Source organism: Rhinolophus sinicus, chromosome 1, assembly GCF_057876585.1.
Source record: "Rhinolophus sinicus isolate RSI-liver-muscle chromosome 1, RSI-T2T, whole genome shotgun sequence".
Lineage (NCBI taxonomy): Eukaryota > Metazoa > Chordata > Mammalia > Chiroptera > Rhinolophidae > Rhinolophus > Rhinolophus sinicus.
The window spans coordinates 119,042,122-119,069,519 of record NC_142501.1 but is presented as its reverse complement, the minus strand read 5'-3'; the positions used below and the strand labels follow the sequence as shown (position 1 = coordinate 119,069,519).

The following is a 27,398-nucleotide window of genomic DNA, read 5'->3' as shown; positions in this document are numbered from 1 at the left end:
CGCTCCCGAGGGCCGGGGGCGGGGCCGCGGGGCGGCGGCTGGGGGCGCCCGCTCCTCCCCCCGCGGGCTGCCGGGCTGGCGGCGCCGAGCCCCCTGCGCGCGGCACATGGGGCGCCTGACCGAGGCGGCGGCAGCGGGCGGCGGCGCTTCAGCTGCGAGCTCGGCGGGCCCCCCTCCCAATCCCCTTCCCCTCACGGCCACCTCCCCCGGCTGCGCGGCCACCATGGCGTCCAGCGAGGAGGACGGCAGCAACGGCGGCTCCTCGGAGGCCGGCGAGGAGAGGGAGGCCACTGGCAAGAGAAGGCGCCTCGGTTTGGTGGCCACCGCCTGGCTCACCTTCTACAACATCGCTATGACCGCGGGGTAGGTGCTCCCCGAAGGGCGCTGCGCTCCCTCAGGCCCTTGGCTCGCTGCTGTCCCCCGATATTCCGAGCCTGGGACACCCGCTGGGCGGCGGGGCGCGCCGGGCTCTGGGGGCGCGCGGGTGGAGCGCGCGGGGGTACGTACGGGGCCGCGCGGCGGAGTGGTCGCCGCGCGGGGGGCGCGGAGGGCGGCCGTGGGGGAGGGGCGCGGGCGCCGCCGCCGCCGGGTTGAATGGAGCGGGGCGGGGGGACGGGCCCTGCTCGCCGGGCATTGCCTAATACGGTGCACGGCGTGGCGCGGCGGCCGCGGGGCGCGGGCCGGAGGTTAAGTATAGACCCGGGCTGGAATGCGGGGCCGACCCACGGGGGAGGCGGCTTCGGCGGGACAGACCCAGGCGCCTCCGCTGCTGCTGCTGAAGAAACACCTACGTCCAGTCACCCCGGAGCCCGGAGCGGCCGGACGGGTGGCCCAAATCCGCTTCCCCGGCCCCCGGCCCCTAGTGTGCATTTCCTCGTGCAGCGGATCGCTGGGCAGTTTTCTTCATCGTTAATGTCACCACGAGTTCTTTTCTTTCCTTTTTTTTTTTTTAAGCAATAGTACTCCGTAGAGCTTCATGCTCGGGACAGTTTTTGTTTTTTTTAAAATACCTTATTGAAGCGTGGTATTCGCGTCTAGCATCTTTATGTCCCCATGTTCCATTACTGATATTCTGTACTTTTATTTTTGGCTTTGAGTTTGACTTACACGTTAAGGTTACACAATGACTATCGCTCTTCAAAGAGCTGTCAAAGTGACTTATGTGTCGACTGCTTTTCAAAACCTGTTAAAGAACATGCTCTTCGTTTCTAAATTGCATTACCTTTAAAAATAAGTTATTTTCATTGTCGAATGAATCTTACTAACCTATACAAATGTCGGGGAAAGTGTAAGAAACTTTTATAGAAAGTTGATAGAAAAATGTGATTGACAAAACTTTAACAAATCATTTGGCACAGTACTGAGTACCTACTATGTGTATAATCCTGAATACCAAATACAGCTCATAAGAAATACAATAATTTATTGAGGTCTTATCATGTACCACTTTAGGTGTACCATCTCATTTTTAGTCCTCTCCAATCCTGTGAGGGGTACATGATATTATATTTGATAGATTAGGAAACTGACGAGCAAAGAGGTTAGATAACTTGCTCAAGATCAAACAACTAGCAAGTGTCAGATTTGGACTTCAGCCCAGACAGTGACTCCAGAGCTGTTTCTTTTTCACCTTTCCGCTTTGCTAAATCTTATAATCTTGAAAGAGAAAACGAATATATTCAAAGCAACTGGAGGACAATTGAGCACCTATTAGGCCCTGCTACCTTTAGATATAGTGGGGGCTGAAAGAATTCTCTCGCCTCTGTAATAGTCTCATCCAGTTAATAAACATTTTTGGAACACCTGCCATTTCTTAACTGGTCTGTGCCTTCCCTTTCCAGTCCACCCTCCTTTCTGAAGGCCAAGTTACCTTAAAAAAAAAAAAAAGAAAGTCAATGCATAACTCTAGTTTTTAGCTTTCAGTGACCCCCCGTTCCCCTCAATTGAAGGGATGTAGGCTGTCTGTCATTCAAGGCTGTTTGCAGTGTGCTCTCTGACTCCCCTTTCCAGTTGTATTCCATTTGAAAACTCCTCTAACTCATGATGCCCTCAAAGCACCATGCATTTTTATTTTCATGACTCTCTCCATCTTTGCTCAGGCTGTTCACTCCTATAATATCTTCCATATTCTTCCCATGACTCCTAAGCAGGCCACCCTCTTTGAAGTTTTCTAGGTCTCTTACCCAACCTGAAGCAGAATTAAATGTTCTCTCCGTTGTGTTCTCATACTTTATTCCTATCCTTCCTACCTACCCCCCAGCAATTTACTGCTTGTCTGAGTCCCTTGTCATTTTCATCTCTTTTTATAGGCAAGGGTAACTATAATCCACATAAGTAACTCTTTGGAGGTTTTCTAGAGATGTTGAGATTTGAAGAAGGAATAGGATTTGCACATGTAGAAAGTAGATATTTCAAGTGAGATAAATTCTGGAAATAGGCATGGGATGTAAGAAAGTTAGGTATATTCTCTCGATTTAATTGTAAGGTTGGGGAATAATGGCAAACAAGGTTGGAGAAGTTTTGGTGTCGGAAGTGGGACACAAATGTCTACATTTAATGGGGTGGATAGCAGAGGCTTAGCTGAGGGGTTTTTTGTTTGCTCATTGAACTTGCTTCTTTAGTTTTTCTCTTAGCAGAACTTGGAAGTGTTTATTGGTGTGTTTTTTTGGTAATAGTTTGGAAAACAATAAAATAATATTTAAGAAATAAATGTTTTACATAAATGTAAAAAAGAACTTGCCTAATTCTATAAGCTTAGCACAGCCTTTCATTTTTCCTTATTATCTTCCATATGAATATCTAACCTTCAGGGTTTTATTCAAATCTCCATTCTCAGGAAGGCCTTCTCTGGCTGTCTTCATTAAAATAACAACCCCATTTGAACACTCCGTTTCTCCCTTGCCTGCTTTCCTCTGTCCCACTTATTGGCATATAATTGTACAATGTATTGTACTAACTTGTTGCTTTTTGTCTGTCATCCCCCCAATAGAGTATAAGCTCTGTGAAGCATTCAATATGTATTTATTGTGAATGAATACATATACTAAAGCATTATAGGTCTATCATCTGCTCTATTATGTATTCTATTTTCACTTACTATTCTATCAAATATTTCTATATAGTTTTCATAATTATAATCTTTCATGTTTACATAAAAGTGGAGAGTTAATGTACAAGAACAGATTAAATTATGCCCCAATGACATTTTGCTTTTATTTCTGTTGAACTTGTTATTTAGGATGAATTCCCAGAAGTAGAATCACACATTTAAAAGATTCGTTTGGTATTTGTTCATAAATAGGTGCTTCATTTCATTTTTTTTGTCCTCTTTTTCTTTTCAACAAATACTTTTGAGACTGTATATGTTACATGCGTTGTCTTAGCTCAAGTAAGAGACGTGAGATTAATATTTTAGGCCCTGTCCTTGAAGAAGTGTAACTTGAGGCATTTATGTATTGCTCTAAGAGACAGATGAAATTAGTCTCTACAGAGATGTCAGGCTAGACAGGAAGGGAGAATCAGAGAAAGCTTTGTGGGGGAGACCACTGCATTTCAACTGAACTTTGTAGGATTTCATAGACATAGATGGGAAAACAGCATGAGTTGGGGTACAGAGGTGTGATATTACTAGACATGCTGTTGAGGCAACAACAAGTGGGCTTAGTGTAGGGTGGGAAATGAAGATGGAGGGGCAGCTTGGGCCACTGCAAAGGCTTTAAATGCCTTGCTAACGTGTTAGGATTTAATCTGTAAACAGTACAGGAAGGTGTTGATTAAAGGTTAAGTTTCACTCCTGTTGAGCTGGATAACCTCAGATACGTTACTTAACCTCTATGACCCTGCGTTTTGTCATCTGTAAAATTGGAACAGCACAACTCTGCTAGCTTATTACAAAGAATAAAGAGATCATGGATAGGAAGTGTTCCGCAGGATGCCTGACACACAGCGGATGTTTAAAAATGATAATTCGTACTCCTAGTGGTTAATTTAAAACCACACTTCTTACAGAAAGAGTAACTCAGATATTTTCACAGTACGCATAGTGTGAATTATTAGAGCACCAAACCCAAGGTGCAAGCATGTTTTCCAAAATGTTAAGTTATAAACGTATGCTTTATTCCTGAGGAGGACCGACCCGTGTATTGGTCTCACACAACTTGTTTATTCATTCATCTGTTGCTGGACATTGGGGTTCTTTCTAGTTTTTGTCTATGACCAATAAAGCTATGAACGTGCATGTACAGGTCTTCGTATGGACGCAGGTTTTCATTTTTCTGGGGTCAATACCTGCGAGTGGAATGGCTGGATCATATGGTAGTCACAGTCTTGACTTCCTAAGAAATTGTTAAACCATTTCCCAAGTGGCTGTGCCATTTTCCATTTCCATGGGCAATTAATGAGAGCGCCAGTTGCTGTACGTTCTCACCAACGCTTGGGATGGTCAGTTGTAATTTTAGACATTCTAATAGGTATGTTGTGTTATCTCACTGTGATTTTTATTTCCATTTCCCTAGTGACTAATGACACTGAGCATCTTTTCATGTGGCTGCTTACCAATTGTATATCTTTGGTATAGTATCCGTTCAAATTGTTTGCCCGTTTTGGTTTGGTTTTCTGTTATGAAGTTTTGAGAGATCTTTTCATGTAGTCTGGATACAAGTCCTTTACCAGATATATGACTTCTCAGTATTTTCTCCAAGTTGTGGTTTGGCTCTTCATTTTCTTCACAATGTCTCTCAAAGAACAGATGGTCTTAGTAAAGTCCTGTTTATCTGTTTGTTTGTTTTTTATGAACCTTTCAGCTTAACTCTATTGGCTTGAGTGTCTATGTGCAGTAAGTTGAAACATGCATTGGCTGCTAAACAAAAGTTTCAGTGTAGCCTAGGGGAGGAAATTTAGGGGTATCAGTGAACAATATCGGAAAGTACAGATGATAATGAATGTGAAAGACCATTACTCGTACAAGCCTCCAAATGGTTACTTTAAAGGAGGTACCAATCACTAACCTGTTCAAAATAAAAGAAATGAACTCACTGGGATTAGAAAGGACCATCAAACCATAAAGAAGAAATGATAAAATTAGAATATCATTTTTCAATAACTGCTGAAATAATGGATCTGGGCAATAATCATCAATGACTGCGCTCCCTAGAGAAGTACACAACACAGTCTATGAATTAGCCTGGAATTGAACTATCAATTTACAGGAATTACAGGGGACAGAAGAACATAATAAATGACATGTTTGTATCTGATTAGCAAAACCCAGACTGCGAGTAACTCTGCAGGACAAACCACTCAGTGTCTTCAGTATACAAATTGCAAGAGAACACAGGGAAGAAGAGATGAATGGATGGAGGGAGGGAGTGAGGGGAAAGCTGTAGATTAAAAATCATAAAAGACATAGCAACTAATTACAAGGCATAATTTTTATTTCCATCATGATTTGAAAAACATGAGACAGTTGAGGAAATTTGTATCCTGTTTTCTGATTTAAGAAGTTATTGTTAGTTTTTTAAAATGGGATAGTGGTATTATGGTTGTTTATTAAAAATAATCCTTTTAGAGATGCATAATAAGCATTTATGAATCATAGGCTGTATGAGTTGATTCAAAATAATGAAGGGTGGAGCCGGTGGGGAGAGAAGTGAATAGAGGTTTGGATGAAACAAGATTGTGCGTAAAATAATGATCGAAGGTGGGCAACGGGCACGTTATACCATTTTCTGTATCTTTGTATATGTTTAAAGTTGTTTGTAATAAAAAATTTTAATTAATAAAAAGAGGATATAGATGTAGATAACCAACTTCTTCAAGGAGCAGGAGGTGGTTTCCAAGAAATCTCAGGGGAGAGAAGCACGAGGAGACAGTCCCTCTTCCCATAACGTTTTTCAGGGTCATTGCAGATGAGAAGGCCCTGTGTTCCCTAAGTGTTTCCTTGTACTAATTGCGTTCCTTGAGACAAGAACTATCTCCTATTTATCTCTAATTCCCCAGCATCTAGCACACTATCTGGCTTAGCCATACAGGTTGAACCTGAAGGTGAATGAATAAACAATTGCAGTAAGCAAGCAAGTGAGCAAGAAACCTTCTAAATACGGAACACAAATTTATATTTTCCAAGGAGAGTATTTTATCAAGGACTGAATGTATCTATTTGGGCTCATAATGGTAATCAATAGCTCTGCATATTTTAAAAAAACAAAAACGAAAACACAAGAACTTTTCCAGAAAAGAATTCCTAGTTGTAGAAGTTCTAGTTGTTTTTGGAATTACTTTTGGTTTTGTTACAATTACTAAACCGATGGATGTAGGAAGTCTAAAGTTAGGTAAATGTAGGGCCCTTATGAGAGACTGATTGTCATGCCTTGTAATGGTGGGCTTAGGCAGTGAGTGCTGATTGGTTCAGATTACTGTGTTTCCCTGAAAATAAGACCGGGTCTTATATTAAGGTTTGCTCCAAAAGACACATTAGGGCTTATGTTCAGGGGATGTCATCCTGAAAAACATGCTAGGGCTTATTTTCCGGTTAGGTCTTATTTTCGGGGAAACATTTACTGAAAAACAGAGAGGTTAGCATAGATGGTTTCATGGTCTTTTCTAATCCCAGAGAGTTAATTTCTTTTATTTCCAACAGGTTAGTGATCGGTATTATCATAATACTATACTAGTTGGCACAACACTGCCACCTATGGAGCAACGGGAAAATTTGTTATGAAGTTAACAATGTGTGGAGTTTTATATAATGCTGTTTTTATAAAATTGCTGTTAAAATAAATCCTTTGAGGAATTTTTTGGTAGGTTAATACTTCCCTCTCAAATTACTCTTCTGTAAAAACCTGATTTTGGATTTGCCTTAAAAAAAAAGACAAGTGTATGGAAAATGTGCATTAAAACATCTTATTAAACTGTTTGTTTTGTAGTATGGGGACCTGGGATTGAAGATAATGAAATTATAACATTTTAAACTTAGAAGGTTCCTACAACACCGTCCAAATTAGCGGTCTCAGGTTAGCCCAACACAGACCTCAGTGCGACTGTCATATGGGGTGACACCTTCAGTTGAATTCAGTAAAGCCGTGGTGTAGTGGAAAGGAAACAGCACCGGGGTTTGGAGACCTCAAGGGTTCTATTTACAACTCGACCGTTAACTGACTCTGAGACTTAGGATAAGTCACTTGAGGTCTCTGCATGTTGATTGTCTCTTATAAAATAGTGGTCTTCAAACTTTTTTGATATCACACTCCTACCAGTTAAAACATTTGAGCACAACTCTCCATATAACTTTTAAATTTTCCCTATACTTTAAATACATGAATCACTAGAATGTTCCAAGGCACAGTGTATACTTAGAGCCAGACCAGTACTCTGAGCTCAGTGGTGAGTTTAGGTCCCAGGTAAGTGGTTTTGTCACCGTTGCTGCCTATTTCCACAGCAGCAAAATGGGGTAATAGTAGTCGCTACTTCAGAGGGTTATTGTGAGGATGGAATATTAATATGTTAAGTGTGTATTTAAAATAGTGTGTGGAACGTTGAAAGCACTCTGAAAGTATTGTTGTTATTATCATTCATGTTCCTACATTTCAAAAGTCTTTGTGATAGTTTTAGACATTTACCTGACCTTGTCGTCTCATAAAAAAACTCATGGTTTTCACCTCATTGCGTGCTGAGGAGCAGAAGTGTCCTTGTGCCATTTTCTTACTGTTCTGTATAGCTTGCGTTGTCATCTTCTTCAATCAGTAGTTTTCTTTCCACGAGTCTTTCAGCCATTTGTCCATTTTATGACTGTTCTTTAATTAAAAAGTTAAACCTGTATAATAATTTTCTAATTCATAAATCCTTTTATCTAGACACTTTGGAGACCACTGATTTAAAAGCCTGGGGTAGCTATTCACTTCCATGGTATATTATTAAAGATTTTTTAAAAGTTACAGATGTTGCAACTTTTTTTTAAAAAAAGTTATGCTTTTGTAATTGTGAGGGAAAACAGAAAAAAAAAATACCTTTCGTCAGTAACTCTAGGAGGTTGTATAGTAGGATGAGAAAGCTGTTCTTCCCAAGTGTAGTTTGTTTTAAGTTCTGTTGATTCACAGTATAGAATCTATATTTAATGTGCAAATATAAATTGAAAAGGGAAAGGTATTTCTCTTTATAAAAAATTTTGAAAGCAGGGACATGCCTGACTTATATGTATCCCCTCTGTGGCACAGCAATTGTTTTTAATGAAAATTATAAAAATATTAATGGATTCTTATTAAAGATTTTTAATTATAATTACATGTAATTATATACTATGTATTTGAATAAAGTACATATTTATACACACACAGCTTTTTACCTTAAGAACTCTTTATATAATTGTTTGATGCTTTATAATATAACTTCATTTTTGGTAATAAGCCTGATATTTTCAGTCGTTCAGTTAATCTGCTGAAACTGAAAATACAAACTACATTTGTATGTAGTTGATTTCTAATACTTGTATGTTCCATTTATCCCCTTGTAGAGTCAATGTAAAAATAATGTTTGTCTTTCCTTCCTGTGGGGTGTTAATAAATAGAATAATGAACTGAGAACATAATAAAACATACATGTTATCACTGTATAAATTATGGCATTTCTTTTCAGGAAGTCAGTGGTAATTATTTTGATAGAACTTTATAAAATACTTTTATTTTTCTCTAGGTGGTTGGTTCTCGCTATTGCCATGGTACGTTTTTATATGGAGAAAGGAACACACAAAGGTTTATATAAAAGTATTCAGAAGACACTTAAATTTTTCCAGACATTTGCCATGCTTGAGGTAAGTTTTCAATGATGCCGTTTTTCTATCATTGTAATATTTATTGGAACATTTATTTGTTGAGCCAAAATTAATCGTATTTTTCTGATTACATACCACCTGTGGATTTGTTTAAAACGGATGTCGACAGGGATTAATTTTATGTTGTACACTACAGCCTTGTGATTTTCTTTTTCTCATTTGCTTACAGATAGTCCACTGTTTAATTGGTGAGTTTTGGATTTAATTCTTATTTTTGGTACTAATTGCCTTGAGGACAATGGCTGACTTGTTTTTCTCTTTAAGGAATTGTACCTACTTCTGTGCTTGTGGCTGGGGTCCAAGTGAGTTCAAGAATCTTTATGGTGTGGTTCATTACTCACAGTATAAAACCAGTAAGTGACATGAACATGTTCTCTACTTGAGCCTGCAGGGCAGCGTTTTTATAAAAGGAATCTGAAATATTAACATTGGTATATTTCAGGAAGCAGAATCGTTGGACAAAAATGGTTGGGTTTGGATTCACGTGGGATTGCCCACTGACTTGGTGAATTAGTAGAATCATTTTAAAACTAGCAAAACCAAATATTGGCATTTTGTATTCATAACAGATTCTCCTCTGATGTTCTGCAGTTTTTGAAATTAATATTCATATTCTGTCAAATAGTTAAAAAGAAAATTTTCTATTGAAGTTTACGTGTATCTCTTTGATTCTGTAATGGAAGTTGTCAGTGTAAACAGTTTCTTTCTCCTCGTTTAGTATTGAGTGTTATAGCCACAGACACACACACACACACACACACACACACACACACACACACACACACACAGAGATAAATGTAGTTCTGGAGATCTGAACAAATGGCGAAGACTGAAAGTTAGAAGAGTTAAGGAACTTAGGAAAAATAAGCATATTATTTATTGAGGCAGACCTGACTAATTACTGGCTTAAACCCTTTTAGACAAACAAACACCATGCTTACTATATCAAGGCATGGGGCCTTTTAAACCCATGACAGAAACATTTCCCAGATGGGCCCTTCTGACCTTCTTGACAGCCTCTGGAGTCTCCTGTCTACTTGAGGACAGATCTCTGGCCTCCTTTCCATTCCTCAGATGCCTTTCTTGTCTCCTTTGCTTGGAATGATACCTAACCTCTCTTCCATTGCCTGCGAGACTCGCCGGCCTCCTGTGTGTGTGGGGGTACAGATCGCTGACCTACCTTGTATTGCTCTGTACTTCAGCCCTGTTGACTGGTATCTTTCACTCAACTTACTCAATCCACCCGGCCCCTAACCGGTCCCTAACTGGTGACGGCCATACAGCTAGCAGTGAGCACATGTCACCCGTACAGGCAGACATTTTTATTCAGGCAGATAGTCAGAGAGCCTTGCAGTTTAAAAGCAGGACCCCAGTATTAACAGACTGAAAGGGAGACTGTTCCAGACCAGGAGTGAATATAACAGCTGGGCCAGAACCACAAAGAGCCTGAAGACTGTGGAAGCAGAAAGACAAGACAGGGTGGCCAACATTAACTGGAGAAAAGAAGTTAAAGAGAAGCTGAAGGGTGGCTAGTCCCCAAGAGAAAAAAGATCCATCTGCTCTTTTTCATCCTCCAGAGGATCTCTGCAGTAATATTACTATTTAATTTTCTTCAACAATGGCTTCCCACTGGCACCTTTCCATCACTCTCTAATTAATTCAACCAACATTTATTGGGTGCATTCTATACACCGGACACTGTGTATAATTTCTGGGTTTACAAAAATGAGCCAGGCAGTCCCAGCTGTCGTGTGTACTGGCTGCTGAGAAGTGAGGGGCAGTCATACAGATGTTGAATCATTCAACACATACTAATTGTGCATCTATTCTGTGCCCGGCGCTGTGCTGAGATCTGGCTATTCATAATACAAATATGGTTCCTGCCTTGTGGAGCCTATAATTGGGAGAAATGCTAAACAAGTAGTTGCAAAAATAATTGTTTCATTATATTAGTGTTAGTGCCTTGAAACAAGAGATCCGTAGGCCCTGCAATATACATACCAGGGAACTTATCCCAACCTAGGGACTGAAGGAAGGCTCCCCGAGGAAGGGATGTGTACCTTGAGCACTGATAGATACACAAGAGTTAGGCGGACACATTTTTATACAAATAGGCAAGTGTCACAGATATGAACAAAGGACTGTGAGAACAAGGGAGGTGAGCAAATAACTGCTCAGGGTGAGAGGAGGGGTTTGGGAAAAGTTTCCCAGAGGGTGTGATATTTTAGCTGGATCTTAAAAGAAGAGTTGAGAAAGGGTTTTGTATAGGAAGGAATAAGGAGTAGCATTCTAGGTAGAGGGATGTGTTGCCTGTGTTAAGATGCAAACGTGCAGAAGATATTCTGAAAATAACACAAAGTTTAGTGTCACCAGAGAGAGAGGGGATGGTGGGGTGGTGGGGGTGGGTTGAGTGATTATCCATCAAGTTAGAGAGACTTCTGAGCTTGAATTGCAAAGAACCTTGAGTATCATCGTCATGCTCAGGTGGGAGGATTGTATTCTTTTCTCCTGTTAAGCGGTGGGGAACCAATGTCATTTTTCAAATCACAGGACTAGTTGCTTCCAATTTTTGTTTACATCTTTGTTTTGCATTTAAGAGAGAACTTCCATCCAATGAAGATAATAAAGAGTGGATGGACTTTTTTGGAGGCTGTGACAATAGTCTGGTTGAGAGACAATAAGGTCCTGGATTAAATTGGTGGTACCGTGTTTCCCCGAAAAATAAGACCTAGCCAGACAATCAGCTCTAATGCGTCTTTTGGAGCAAAAATAAATGTAAGATCCGGTCTTATTTTATTATAATATAAGACCGGGTCATAATATAATATAATATAATATAATATAATATAATATAATATAATATAATATAATATAATATAATATAATATATAATACTGGGTCTTATATTAATTTTTGCTCCAAAAGACCCATTAGAGCTATATCTTACTTTCGGGGAAACACGGTAGCAGGGCCCAAAACAAGTGGACAGATTCAGGAGTTAGTGCTACAGTAGAATGGGTCTGATTTAATGTCTAATAGAAAGCCACAAGGTCAGGTTGTTCCCACACTGGTTTTGAGGGGGTGATGTTGTCCTGGGATGGTTGAGTTACTGGGGTAAAGGGTGAGAGAGAGAGAAACCAGTAGAAATTTGGCCATTCATCTGCTTAGGACATATTGAAGTTGTGTGTTTGTAATGAATTATGTAGCGACTGTGTTAAATTTTCTCGATTGCATCTGTCTAACACTATCATTCCATTATAACAAAAGACACATCGTAAATAATTAAGATAAAATACCTTCCTGGAGGAAGAAGTTCAAGGTTAAACGACACTGTGGATTTCTCTGTCATTCTGCAGATCCAGAATGAGGAGAGTGTGGTGCTTTTTCTGGTTGCGTGGACTGTGACCGAGATCACTCGCTATTCCTTCTACACATTCAGTCTTCTCGACCACTTGCCATACTTCATTAAATGGGCCAGGTGGCGATGTCTTGCAGCTTAGTTTCTCACAGTCCTGTGCATGTGTATTTTTGTTGCTGAGCTAACACCAGAGAATTAAAATTTGTGCTGCCAGGGTGCTGTTGTTTTTTGGTATTGTCAGTGTTATAACTTGCATTGTAAAGGCTTAATTTAATAATCAGAGAGGACTCAGTAATACCATGTTTCCCCAAAAATAAGACCTAGCCGCACGATCAGCTCTAATGAGTCTTTTGGAGCAAAAATTAATATAAGACCTGGTCTTATTTTACTATCATATAAGACCTGGTCTTATATTATATTGTATTATATTAGACCCAGTATTATATTATGTTATATTATATTGTGTTATACCCGGTCTTATAGTAAAATAAGACTGGGTCTTATATAATACAATAATAATATAATATAATATAATACCGGGTCTTATATAAGACTGGGTCTTATATTAATTTTTGCTCCAAAAGATGCATTAGAGCTGATTGTCCAGCTAGGTCTTATTTTCGGGGAAACGGTATATATTGTGAGTGAAATTAATACAAGACAAATTATATTATTATCCTCAAATACTTAAATAACTTTTGAATTGGCCATTCATTTTTTTTTTGAAAGCAAAATACTTATTTTTCGAATTATATTAAACTCTGTGCCCAAAATATGGCATTTTGTCTGGTTTAAATTATTTCAATATTCCATCTAGTATAGCCACAATTTTTGATACACCTATATACATATATATCCAATGTCAACTTTTTTGTGTTTTTTTTTTTCCTTTCTTTTTAAAGATTTTATTGGGGAAGGGGAACAGGACTTTATTGGGGAACAGTGTGTACACACTTCCAGGACTTTTTTCCAAGTCAAGTTGTCCTTTCAATCTTAGTTGTGGGGGGTTCTGTTCAGCTTCAAGTTGTTGTTCTTTCAGTCTTAGTTGTGGAGGGTGCAGCTCAGCTCCAGGTCCAGTTGCCGTTGCAGGGGGTGCAGCCCACCATCCCTTGCGGGAGTCGAACCGGCAACCTTGTGGTTGAGAGGATGCACTCCAACCGAGCCATCCAGGAGCTCAGCGGCAGCTCAGCTCAAGGTGCCATGTTCAATTTTAGTTGCAGGGGGCGCAGCCCACCATCCCTTGCGGGAGTCGAGGAATCGAACTGGCAACCTTGTGATTGAGAGCCTGCGCTCCAACCAACAAACTGAGCCATCCTGGAGGCAGCTCAGCTCAAGGTGCCATGTTCAATCTTAGTTGCGGGGGGCAGAGCCCACCATCCCTTGCGGGACTCAAGGAATTGAACTGGCAACCTTCTGGTTGAGAGCCCACTGGCCCATGTGGGAATCGAACCGGCAGCCTTTGGAGTTAGGAGCATGGAGCTCTAACCACCTGAGCCACTGGGCCGGCCCAACATTTTTGTGTTTTAAGTCGCAGAGACAGACATTTTTAAAAGTCACACTTATTTGAAATAGTAATTTTTAGAATGGGGAAAAATTTTATATTTCAAAGATTCTCAGTATGAGGTCTGATAATAAAGTTCGCAAACTCATCCTAGGAAAAGTGCTACATACCTCATTGCCGAATATCACTATGGTCACCTTCGAAGTGCTCCCCTTTGGAAGCTATGCACCAACACCTGTGCCTAGTCCACCCTTCAAAGCAATTTTAGAACTCTTTTTCTGGAATGGCCGTCAGAACTGTTGTCGTATTACCCTTGATGTCCTGAATGTCATAAAAATGTCTTCCTTTCAATATTTCCTTTATCTCCGGGTAATGAAAGAAGTCGTTGGGGGCCAGATCAGGTGAGTGGGGAGGGTGTTCCAATACACTTATTTGTTTACTGGCTAAAAACTCCCTCACAGACAGTGACGTGAGCTGGTGCATTGTGATGCAAGAGCCATGAATTGTTGGCGAAAAGTTCAGGTCGTTTAACTTTTTCACGCACCCTTTTCAGTACTTCCAAATAGTAAACCTGGTTAATTGTCCAGTGGGTACAAATTCACAATGAATAATCCCTCTGATATTAAAAAAGGTTAGCAACATCAGTGCAACAAATTCACGAACTTAATTGTCAGACTTCACGTATCTACCCTAAAACAATTTGTAAAGCAAAAGATGTTTTATTCTTTTTGAAGTTTGAATTCTTTGAGCAGATGTTACATATTTTTTTCAGACTTTTTTATATTTTCTAGCTCCTTTTTTTTGTGGCTTGCCATTTTGTATCTTAATAAAATGCTTTAAAATTATAATTTCAGCTTAAGCATACTCTTGTCTTAAGAAGGTTGCCCTACCATTTATACGTATTGGATTCATTTTATTCCTATTGTACTTGAAAACTTACTCACTTTTAGCAATTGGGGCTTTCACAAGATTGGCGGTTTGGAAGGTTAGCTGGACTCTAAGTCTAGTGCCATTTTGCATGACCTCAGTGAGTTTTCCAGACCCCCAATGCTTTTAAAGTACTAATTCATGATATGCCTCTTTTCATTTGCTGTATTCATCTAATTTGTTTGCAGAAGATAATGGTCTTTAATGCTTTGTCTGTCTGCCTTTTGGAATGCATTTGCATATCTTGAATTTCTGGAAAAGTTCACCACTCTGCCACTGCATGTTTAAATTTGCTGTTTTGAAATCCTTTGTCAATTGCCTTAATGTTAAACAAGGTAGTATAAAATCTTTCAACTTTGAGATGAATATGTTAGCATAATATATCATATCAGTTCATCATTACCATGAATAATTATATTTTTGTGTCAAAAATCTTAAAGAGCCCAACCATCTCTGTATATTTGCCAACCACATTAAGAAATAGCCTAAAATCATATTTGTGCTTAGTTCAGATTTTGAAGCTATTGTTCTCAAATAAAACTTCACTTTAGAAATCACTTTTTATTTATAAATAGCTTGCCTACTGTGACGATAGAATATAATTTGATTCTATTTATGTGTTAGAAGTGTTCCTAGAATAGTCCACTGAGTAAATAATTGTATATTGTTATGTTTTCATATTGATTTCCTTTTTAATTTAAAAAATGTGTTCCCTTCAAAAAAGTTTAGGTGACAATTAGGAATCTTTAATGAAGCATTATATCTTTTTCTGAATAGATACTGAAGTCTTTTAAAAATGCAAATGAAGTCAAATCAGTTATATAATTTCTTCCCATTTATTAAAAATAATCACTGCCTTTAAAGCTTTAAACTAGTTTATTCTAGGAATGATTTTTTTTTCTATTAAAGAACAATATTATCTCCCCCCATAGCTGAGATTCACAAAGTTAAAAAAAACAAACCTTAAATAAGTTTGAATGTTTTATGTGAAAAGGGAATATAATAGGTTCAGTTATTTGATTTTAAATTGACATAGGAAAAGATTGATTTAAATGATATACAGATCATTACACAAGACTGGTAAGAAAGCAGGTGATATACTGAAGAAAAGGAGGGGATAAACAGGACAGTGAAACGAATCCTTTTTCTTTCTTTGTCAGTTAATCTAATTTGGCAAATCTGTCCCCCTCCACCATCTCTTATCATTGTATATTCTTGGCATATAGGAGTACAGTGATTTTTAAGTTGTCTCCAAGCTTCTTCTGCCATATTGACAAATTTGACTTTATAAATATTTCTTAATGGCAACAAAATGGTTAAGCAAAATATGGATCTTTTCCACCAAAATTTTTACCTTAATTTTCTGTCACATAGTGACTGACTTCGAGGAATTTTTTTTTTTTTTTTTTTTTTTTTTTAATGGACAAGGGTCATTTCCTTGGGTCCTCGGAGCTCCTGCTGCTGGAGACCAGTAGACACTGGCAGACGGTGGCATGCGTGATGCCTAGCCTGCTCCGTGTCAGAGAACTTGCCACAATCCAAATGGTGGACAAATTGCGATTTTGGATTTTGAATAGAACTGTCTCAGTGATATTTTAAGCAAGCTAAATGATTTTTTAAATGTGATAATTCAGGAAACTTGTCTTGTTTTGATATGAAAGCAGTTTCAGACAATCTCTTCATTAGGAGTTATGATGCTTTAGGTAGTGTTGTTTTCTGAAATAGTAATTCTCTTTTAGTTAGTAGCCACATAGGGTTTTCTAAATGCCTCCAAAGAACTATTTTGGTAATTTCAAGATTTAGATATAAAATTAGAATCATAATGGGTCTTTGAAAGCATAGCATTTGAACAGTAAATGACTATCTGCAGGGGAAAATAATCAGTTATGATTCAGGTGTTAAAGAAGTTACCTTTACCATACCTTACAGTACTTACATATGCTTTACAATACAATACTTACATACTTTGAAATAATAAACTGCATATATGTTTTAAAAATTGTACAATTATTACAATACTGTAAAGTAAGTTGAGTTCTTATTTTATTATGATCTTGGCAGTTAGGTGGAAACTGCTGTGGGAAAAAAGGATGATAAATTAATAAATAAATGATTAAACTAGAAAAAATTAACCTTTTATGTGAGGTTATTGTAATTATGTATAGGAAAGAGGATTTTTAAGTCGAAATATAGTAGTAGCAAAAGAACCATGATATAAAATCAGATACTTGTTCTAGAAAAATAATTCTGTGTTTTCCTTTCTCCAGATACAATTTTTTTATCATCTTATATCCTGTCGGAGTTGCTGGTGAACTTCTCACGATATATGCTGCCTTACCATATGTGAAGAAAACGGGAATGTTTTCAATAAGACTTCCTAATAAATACAATTTCTCTTTTGACTACTATTATTTTCTTCTTATAACCATGGCCTCATATATACCATGTAAGTATGTATTATTTATTAATACTTTGATTTAGCGTACGCTGGGACAGTTTTTGGAAAGATGTCATAATCGCTAGCTCATAAGCAAGGAGAAATAATGGCGTACAAGTACATTGAAACCTCTGTTCAGTTCCACATGTATTCATAATTTAAAATAATTGAAGAGCGAACGAGTCAAAAATGTTTTTCTAGCTTTGAGAAAAAAGGTAAGTAAATTAATGCACAAATGATTGCCTTCCAAAATTACTTTAAGCTTAGTATGATTTATTTTTAAAGAAAAGATAAAGCATACATCAGTGAACTATTTGCAAGCATTTAGAATTATGTATCTGAATAGAAACATTTTATCCAAGAAAATTTCAGGTGATTTCTATCTATTCATTAAGTGTATACTTGGAAAAATCATCTAGGAGTACGTTTTAGTCTTATGTGTGTTGTTCTGTGCACTAGAAAATAATGAAGCTGCTTTTCTTAAACTATTTTGAACAATTCAGCCTCTTCACTAATTTCTCATCACTTTCCAATAGTTGCAATGAATTAGTGAGGCTTTACTCGCTTCATTTAAACAATAGTGCTGTATTTTTAGGTCAAATGTTTTATAGTCACTAGCAGGAAATAGGAAGGAAAAGCAAGGCTGTTACCCTTCTCAATAGGATTAGGGACTGATGTCAGTGGAGGGAAACGGGAAAAGAAAAAAGTTTATAGACTCTAAAATCTACATTGACACAATATGACATATTTCATTTAAAGGGGAAGAGCATAAAACTGGGCCAGTCCCTTGAGGCCTCTAACTGCTAAGCTTTTCCAAAGTCAAAATTGACTTGATGGTCAGGTAGTGTTTTTATTCCTCTCTTCTTGTACCATTTCAGCTGGACTCTCGTATTATCCACCAGAGCCAGTTCAGGAGGCTTAAGGAGTGGTGTACCTATAATTCTCATTTATACCCCTGCTTTTCCCAACACTTAGCGAACACACCTGAGCAGAGCCAGACCTGGCTTTACCGTCTGCCATATCATACTTGCAGTTTCAGATAGTGGGTTTCCCTCTTCTTCATGACCACTGACACATCTCCACAGAAACCCAGGGCCCAACAAATCGCAGTATGAAACCAGCAAACCAGTAACTTTTGGGTGCGTGTTTTTAGGTGTCCTGGGAGATGTAGGCTCTGCCCTCGGCCCGGAGCAGCTTCTCAGTTTCCGATGCTGACGCTTACCTGAGAGGCCCACTTGCTGGGAGATCAGTCAGCCAGAGGGCTGTTTGCCACTTGATTATTAATATTAGTAGCAATAACCGCTAATTTTGCTTTCCTTCTTAAATACTTTGCTAATTAAAAGTACTTTTTTGAGTACTTATTTTGGTATTCAAAAGAAGTAGTATTTTCATTTATCCATGAGGATACCACCGATTAGAGATGTTAAGTGAATGGCTTAAAAATCGCCCAGCTAGTAAATAAGGTCAGGATTTGAACTCAAGCTCATACTTCTACTAAACTACTCAGAATGTTATAGAAGCATTTGAAATCATTGGTCAATTAGCTTTAAGTATGTATGACCTGAATATGTTTAGCCCCTTAGATATAATATGATGGTTACATTTATCAAGATGAGAAATAATTAAAAACAAACAAAAAAATCTGTTGTGCATTTTTGCTCCATTTGAGCTAAGTTCTAAAAACAGTTATCCTAAGTTGCCTAAGCAAGATATTCAAAGCTTGTTTTGTCATTAGCTTCATTGGTTTGGTTATTCTGTTCATCATTTTTGGCCATGTTTTTACATTTGTATTGTTTATAGCTGGTGTTAATTTGTTTATCACCTTTTTTTTTCATCTACCAACTTTTGCACTGTAATTTAAAGCACTGGTTCAAAGTGGCTCAAAATAATTTTCCGAATTTGACAGGGCAGATGACCATTTCTCTGACTGACCTCATGCATGTACATTTATGTGTATGTGTATAACAGACTTCCTTTCTATCCAGGCAAGAGGCGCTTTTGCTCTGGGCTCTGTCTGGCCCTCCACTAGTCACCCCTCCACACAGGACTCCCCCTCTTTTAGATCACACTCTGGAAACCTAGGACCATGGAATTTGCCACCCAAATGGCACTGAGTGTACATCTAGTCTTTATAGGACTCTTCCCCAATCTGTTCTCCTGAGGGGTGACCATGTCACCCGTGTACAGCCCTGAAATGAAAGGGTATCTAGGGGCATCTGTTTGTGTGGGTTATAGATGCGGGTATAGGTTGTGTGGGCTGGGATATCCACACATATATTCATGAGACCCCCTCATGGTACAGGACAGCCAGTAAAACGGAGAGAAGTGGACCAGGTAGGCAGCTTTCCGTGTGCTGGAATGTCTGGCACAGTATCCCAAAGTATTATGGGGTACTAAATTCAAATATGACCTCCCAGGTCATTGTGAAGCTATAATAATCAGTGTATTCAAGTTTGCTCAAAACCCCCCACAGCTTATGGCCTTAAAATGTTTTGGCAGGTGGTATGTGGGCCTCCATTGGAACTGTTACACTGAGCTCTGTAATATTGGGGGAAGCAGTGGTATCTGAGGTACTGGCTCTCAAAGTTTGCCATGTTTAAGAGGTTTCAAGTGTATATAATTTCCAACAATAGCCTATCTTTCTGTGTTTTCTTTTTTCAATTCAGTGTTTCCACAACTCTATTTTCACATGTTACGTCAAAGAAGAAAGGTGCTTCATGGAGAGGTGATTGTAGAAAAGGATGATTAGATGATCCCTACAAACAAGGTGCTTTTTCCAGAATAACCAGGATTACTTGAGTCCAAGTTTTAATAACAAGAATAAACAACTTCATGAAATATTACAGATTGTATTATTTCTTCAAAAATAACTTGAGACACGTGGTATTTGCTAATATTTGTCTTCACATTCTGCCAGGTCTATTTTCTCCAAGAACTATGCAACTATTTATCAACTCCTGTGTAGGTGTTAATCATTAAGAGACTAATCAGTATGTTACCTGCAAAAAAGCCTTTCGTTAGTTTTTTTTTCTTTTTTAGTTTTACTAATTTTTTTTGCAGCATATGCTCAAAGCTTTTTAAGTCAATATTTAGAAATTAGTTAAATGATTTACCATTATGATATCTGCCAGTAATATTTATAAATGAAAGTAAATACAGAATTATAACTCGTTAATAACACATTGCTATTTCTTGAACCCAAGATTGATTTCTTTCAAGTTATAAAGCAACATTTTTGATTCATAAAAATTTTTGGAAGCATGGATATAATTTACTATGGTATGGCTTTTGGTACAGATAAAGTAGCCGTATTAAAAAATATTCAAGGAGATGTCACAATTGAAAAATATTCTTTGAATATATATCTAGGCTATTGAAATTAATTGTATACCACTAAGAAAATTCATACTAATTAACCACTCAAGGACAACCTTTTCAACTGTAAGGATTTTAAGGGATTAGAAATAGCGTAAGTATATGCTTTTGCCTCCCTTAGAAAAAATAGTACCATTGGGTCTGGTCCTAATGTTATAGTCAGAATTCTGGCAAAGAAAGACTGCTCTCTACCATGGAATCATCTCACAAAAAGCATGTTATGATAACCCTTTGTGGCACTTAGGCAACGAGAAGTTTTGAGGGTATGATCTGAAACAGACTCATTTGAGTCTAAATTCCATTGAATAGCAAAAGTCTTATAATAAAGTTCCTGTCTACGTGTTTGATAGAAAGACACATTGAAAGATGAACTTGAATGCTGCTCAAATTCTTAAGTAGGTCCTTTAAATTGTTCCTCTTATGTTAAAGTACATTGCTTTACTGACCCAGTTTAGAGAGAGGACTATATGCGTAACTTTAAAAGAAAAGGAACTTTTGCCTACTATAGATATGCAGATGTAATTTAGGCTCCAAATGTTCTGTATTATTTGTATATACATTGACACAGAAAATTACCTTCAGAATTTTTCAAATTATTTCATGGGGAGATTTGTAGTTCAGAGCATCAGTTTGCAAACTTTTATTTTAGATAACTTGACTTTTAAAAGGTGCTATCTCTTTTATTACATTACGTTTTTAATATTTCCTCTGCAGCTGAATGTTTTAATGAGCAGTATGTATTTGGTTACTAATTCTTAAAATGCTGATGTTCATTCTTTGCTTACGTGGCTTGCTTGATCTGTTTTCATCTTGAATTTTTACATGGAAGACATTTGCAGGGAATTTTTATCTTTGGTAACATGTTATAAAAAGTTCACATATTTATCTTGTTAGATGCCTGTGTTTTGGAAAACATTTCAAATCCTTTTCCTAAAATTTGAATTAATTCAACTTGTATTTTCTTCAAGCAGCTGTAGTGCTCTTCCTCCCCCCCCCCAACCCCCAAGTTGTGGAACATCTTGAAGTAGGGATTGTGATTGCCTTTAATAAAAATGAAAATGCATCAAACTATTCAGTGACCTATATTAATATACTCACGATGTTAGGTTTAGTTTATCTTCAGTATCTCCCATTGCAGCTAATTCTGAACCGTTCTTTGTGTGAAAATAAAGTGCTTAAACGGTACTTTTGTTTTAAAAAGATAAAATATTTGAAGGTGCACTTGTTTCCTGTGACTGTATCTTTGGATTTTTCCTTAAGTCACCATACTTTCACTAGATGAGTCAGGGTTTGAATCAAACAGAGCTTGAATTCAATGCTGTAGGCTTTAGCTTTTGCAAAACATACAGCAAGAAATTTTTATACTAGCAACTTTCAGTGGATTTGGTGACATTCCTTCAAATTCTGGTTTTAAGTTTTTTATAGCTTTGTTGTTTGATATACTATGCAATATATACAATATGCATCTTTTACTTTTCATGGCCTTAATTTGATACTAATATACCAACATCCCTGATAGGTATAGCTTAAAAATTTAGCATGCCAAAATAAGTATAAAAGAGACATTTTCACCAAAAGCTTTTCTTGCTTGACATCTGTAGATTCTCAGAAGCATTTTTTTTTCATCTTTAGATATTTAAGCATCTGACTATTATGCCACTGTCCATTGTTTCCTGAAGATATATTGCAAGTGATACAGAATTATATAATCCCTTTTTCCTGCCACAAATATTTATTTTGTGCCTACTGTATGCCAAGTACTGTTTTAAGGAATTACTGTCTTCCTCCTGTCAGACCTCTCTCCACCTTAAACCTTTGACACAGTTACTAGGTTAAATTGGTTAGGAAATCCCATTGCAAAATAGTTATCTGTGCTTTAACAAAGTATATTGCATTGGTAATCTGATGTGGCACGGTTCTTTGTTACTTATATACTCGTATGGGTAAGTGAAGTGTATCAGAGCACCACTAAATAGATAACATTCTGGTTTAAAATTTTCAAACTAAAAACAATTATTGATATGAAACTGATAAAATAAATCATTAAGGTAATGTTTAAGGAAAAATAAACTCTAAAAAGCAAAATTTAAAAATGGAGGTGTAAAATAGGAGTATTTTCCTTTAACATGCATATAGATCTGGAGTATACATATAATTGATAGAATAAAAATAAGAGCAACATAGTTTTTGTAATTTCTAGTATGAAAGCATTAAGTAGAATTGAAAATTCAATTTCATATTTCTAGGCTACATTTACAAAACATCTTAAATAGACATAACAAGGTCTTCTAGATATGAAGCTTAAAAATGTATTCTACATTTTTAATGTATTTTTTAGTGTCCCTGTTATAGCTTTTAAAAATATTTTTGTCTCTTTTGATTTCAAATAATTTTAAACTTACAGAAAATTAGCAAAAATCTAAAAAGCCTTCACATGAATTCCACATTAACATTTTGTTCCATTTGCTGTCGTTTTCTCTCCATATATAGTTATAGTATTTTGTGAACCATTTGACAGAAGTTGAAAACATTAACCCCTAATTACTTCAGTGTTTATTTCCTAAGAACAAGCCATTCTCTGACACAGCCATACTACAATGATCAAAATCAGGAAGTTAATGTTGATAGAATACCTTGAAATCACAGACTTTATTCAAATCTCATCAGCATGATGTTATGAACGTGCATGTTCTGCGTCCAGATCCAATCCAGGTTCAGACATTACATTTAGTTGTCATCTCTTTCAGTTTGGAGTAGTTCCTTGGGTTTTCTTCATGTTTCATGACTGACATTTTCAAAAGTATGTTGTCAAAAGTCCCTCAATTTGGGTTTGTTTGATGTTTCCTCATTAGATTTAATTTATTCACTCTTGGATAGGAATATTGATTTATTCCATTTACTGGTGATACTAACTTTGTTGTTTTAGGATTTTTGTTTTTTAATATTTTGCTTACAGAGTAACACATAGTTATTTGGCTAATAGGAGGTGTTCGGTCTAATTCATTGGAGTTTCCCTTTGATATAAGGAATAGGTGTTTTTTGTTGTTTTTTGTTTTTACCTGATTAATATTCCTATGCTCTGATACATGAAGACTGATGTCTTTTTAAGTGCTTAAAATTTAAATTATTTTACACATGCAATTTCTAGGCATATTATTAACCTTTACATTGGCTTTTATGCCAGTATCCTGTAAAACTGTGTAAGTAATTAATATACTTTGATTTTGGTTTAAAAATTTTAACTACAGCATTCTGTTCTACATTATTATATACTCTTACCGTGGTATTCCACCTTACTAAAATGATATATAATACAAGCTTGAGATTGCTGTAAACACACATTTTTTTCTTGATTTTATGATAGTACCTTACCCCTATATTTTTAAAAGCAATTTGCACCATTTGAAAATTAAAAATTATTCTTAAATCCATTTAACACTTTGTGGTTTTACTGTGAGGATAATGACTGGAGCAAAATGGTTTTCAGACCACAGCTTCGTAAGCGTCACCTTAGGACCCCAGAGTCCCTCCTTTATAGATTTTGCATCAATGGCTGTGGGACTGCATTTTTAGCAAGGTGCTAAGCGGTTCTGAGGCAGATTCTTTAGTTGTCCCACCATCCTCTGAGAAAAACTGCAGTAGAGAAATACCGGAGGCAGAGGGAGATGACTTCTTACAAATGCCATATTCAATGTACTTACAGAATGGGAAAAAATCAACATTCCTACATCATTCTTTATTATTTCCAATGAAAAGGAACACCATAGTTTTAAGTTTATAAAAATGAAAAACTTTGTATTTACATAGTAGGAAGTAGGAAGTCATTTTGTATGTGTTTTTAAAGCAGGCATTATTTTATAGCCATACAATTGATCTGTCCATTTACCTAAGTAACATAGAGCATTAAACAGATAACGGTAGTAAAATACAGGCTAATAGGTTTTTCTTGTACTGAATTTAATCACATGAAATAAATGGACATCATTACAGTTAGAAACTGTGTTCAAAAATCTTTCATAGTATTATAATTGAACAGAACCTCTAGTCTTTATTTTTTTGTAAATAAAACACACATATCTTAGGAATATATTCAAGATTGTGGAAAACATATATGCTCATGTTTTTGAGAAATCTGCATGACAGAACATAATTATAATTTGCCTGAATGATTTCTAATTGAACTGTAAGTTGACTAAAATAGATTTGTGGCTAAATTAATATGTTCAGAAGCTATTTTATTGAGTTGAACTTTAACTGAACTTTATTAAAACCTTTACAACAGAAATTAATTTTAAGAACTGAGGAATTGAAAGATTAATTTACATTAAGTATACTCAAGAATTAAAAAATGACTTTTAAAGTTTTCAGCTGGGAGGGTGTAGATTTTTGAGCATCAAATATTAATTTTTTTTCAAAGCTACAAGTTTGTCACTTGTATGTATGAGCATTTGCTCCAAAATCTGGTGTTATGTTTTTGTTCCAATTCCAAAATCAACATATATGAGATAATTTATATAGAAACTGAATTTGTAGCATTCAAAGTATTTTATGTATTTTTATGAAAATTAAGGTATGAGCATGAATAGCAGAAAGGCTTTTAAAAATTATATTATGAAAATGTTGGTTATTTTGTAGGTTATATATGTTCATAGTTAGGAAGCATTTTTGGCCCTGGAAAATTCCTAATTAATTATTATGCTTGTGGGGTTAACTGCTTTATGTAAACATACTCAGATTATTTTTGAAAAAGTACTTTAAAAATATTTTCTGTGAATTAACCTTAGATACATATATATTTTGTAAACACTCATTGAGTTTTCTTACTTAAAAATATGGTTTTTGTTGATTGGGTAAACATTAAGAGAAAAAAAGAAATCATTACCACATTTATTCAAAAATGTTCGGAATTAAGGCTGAGCTATTTTAGTACCAACTCTACTTTGTAGGGAATGAAATATATTAAAGCTATAAATATTTGTTTAGCAGTAAAGAGTGTATGGATTTATTTATTGACAAATACAAAACTAAAATTATAAACAGTGCCTTAGCATCTTATTCTTGTTCTTGTTCTTATTCTTATTCTTATTCGACTCTGATGACAGATATTTTAAAATTCTGTCTTGTCCGCTGCATTCAGTGGTGGAATGGTGACACGTGTAATGGTTATGAACTGGAGTCTGGGAGTTAGACCGGTGCTAGATTTTGGAAGAAATACTTAACTTTCTTAAACTTCAGAGTCCTCATCTGTACGATGTGGTAAGAAGTTGTCTGAGTTGCAAGTAGGTAACATCTATAACTATGTAGCACAGAGCTTGGCAAATATAAGTACTCAATAAATGGTATTAATTTTTGCTTTTAATGGTTTTATGACAACTCTATTGTACCAGGTGAAATTTGTCAAGTCATACCCAACCCACTTATTTCTTGGGTAGAATTTTTAGAGAATTGTTTTGGAATAATTTTCTTTTCCTATATATATTTTTACTTTTATCATTTTGTAAGATTGCTTATATTGAACTATTTTTCTTATCTTGAATTCCAAGTAGAAGGCTATGGTTTCGTTTAGTAGTAGAACAGTACAAAGGAGCTACCTATACATTAGTCTCCTTTGGGACATATGTTGCATCGTGATGATCGTGTCTTTTGATGGGGAGTGTTTCAAATATAGCAGAAGCTGTGGTGAGATACTCTCCAGCCAGCCTGGCTCTCTAGCCCCCTGGCAATGCGTGCGGTAAAGGAAGAGAGGAGCTTAGATCCACTGCAGGAGTGTTGGGGATGGAAGGGTATGATCTTTTTAGATAAGTCCCCGTGTCAGCATAGTATTAATAATTTCTATGGGTGGTATTAATCAAATAATTTAAATGTTTTATAGGTTTCTCAAATGAAGAATTCCTTAATCAGAATGCGATGAAATAATTTTGTTTGCAACTGCCTCATTAATCTGCCATTGTTAGCAATAAGATGATTTTTCACAAAACTCAAGCTCATCTTATATCCTTATTTTAAAAAATAAGATATATATCTCTGTCATCCTAAATGGTGTGCAAAATATAGGTTATATTTTGTGATCTTCTGTTGTTTCTATCCGAAAAACTAGATGAACAAATTGTCTAGAATGGACTGAGGTCAGATGGTCCAGCTGAGGCAAGTTCAGTGGTTTTAGAAGGATCATTGCAACATTTTTGGCTGTTTAGAAAGGTCAAAATCAAACAATGTAGAATGACTCAGAGTAAAAAAATGTAAGTTTTTCTTCACTTGTTCCCTTTGTTCCATTACTTCAAGCATTAATAACAGCGTGGTATCTTCAGACCTTTATAAAACATCTTTCTCTTTCCCTTCACACACACACACACACACACACACACACACACACACACACACACAGTTAAATAAATGGAAGTAATCTATACATATGTATATGATTTGCCTTACACAATGTCTTGGAGATTCATGTATGTACGTATTTGTGCATGTTATGTATTTCTCTGTGGATGGATGTTTTGGTTTACAATTTATAGGTGCATGAAAATAACCATGTCATAATGAAGTGATAATAATAATAGTAACATCAGTAGGTAATATTTATTGAAAGTTATTATGTATCAGGCCATGTGCTAATTCTCATTTAAAATTAACATCCAAATGAAGTATACATTGTTATAATAAATATTTTACCAGTGAAGGACCAGTTTCAGAGAGGTTGGTAACAGGTACGAGTACATTATCCCTTTGTACAGTACAGATGTATACCTGTAAGAGAGATTTTTAGGTGTAAAATTATCAGGTGAAAGGGGACACCCATTTTAAATTTTGGTAGATACTGCTAAATTGTGTTCCATAAAACTATGTGAATTTAATCCTGATAGCAAGGTGTGGAAACATCTGTTTTCTTATATTCTTACACTAAATGTTGTAAATCTTTTAATGTTTTCCAATTTGTATTTGTCTGATTATTAAAATTGAACATATTGTCTTA

At 36.6% G+C, this 27,398-nt stretch overlaps 1 protein-coding gene across 1 annotated transcript; it reads left to right on the top strand.

Annotated features, from left to right (window-relative positions):
* On the top strand, window positions 1-27,398 carry HACD1 (3-hydroxyacyl-CoA dehydratase 1). Its single transcript, XM_074324825.2, has 7 exons — window positions 1-363; window positions 8,686-8,803; window positions 8,994-9,012; window positions 9,089-9,177; window positions 12,181-12,302; window positions 16,878-17,056; window positions 19,714-27,398. Exons 1-7 carry the CDS (start codon window positions 107-109, stop codon window positions 19,794-19,796), a joined length of 867 nt encoding a protein of 288 aa, XP_074180926.1. The 5' UTR covers window positions 1-106; the 3' UTR covers window positions 19,797-27,398.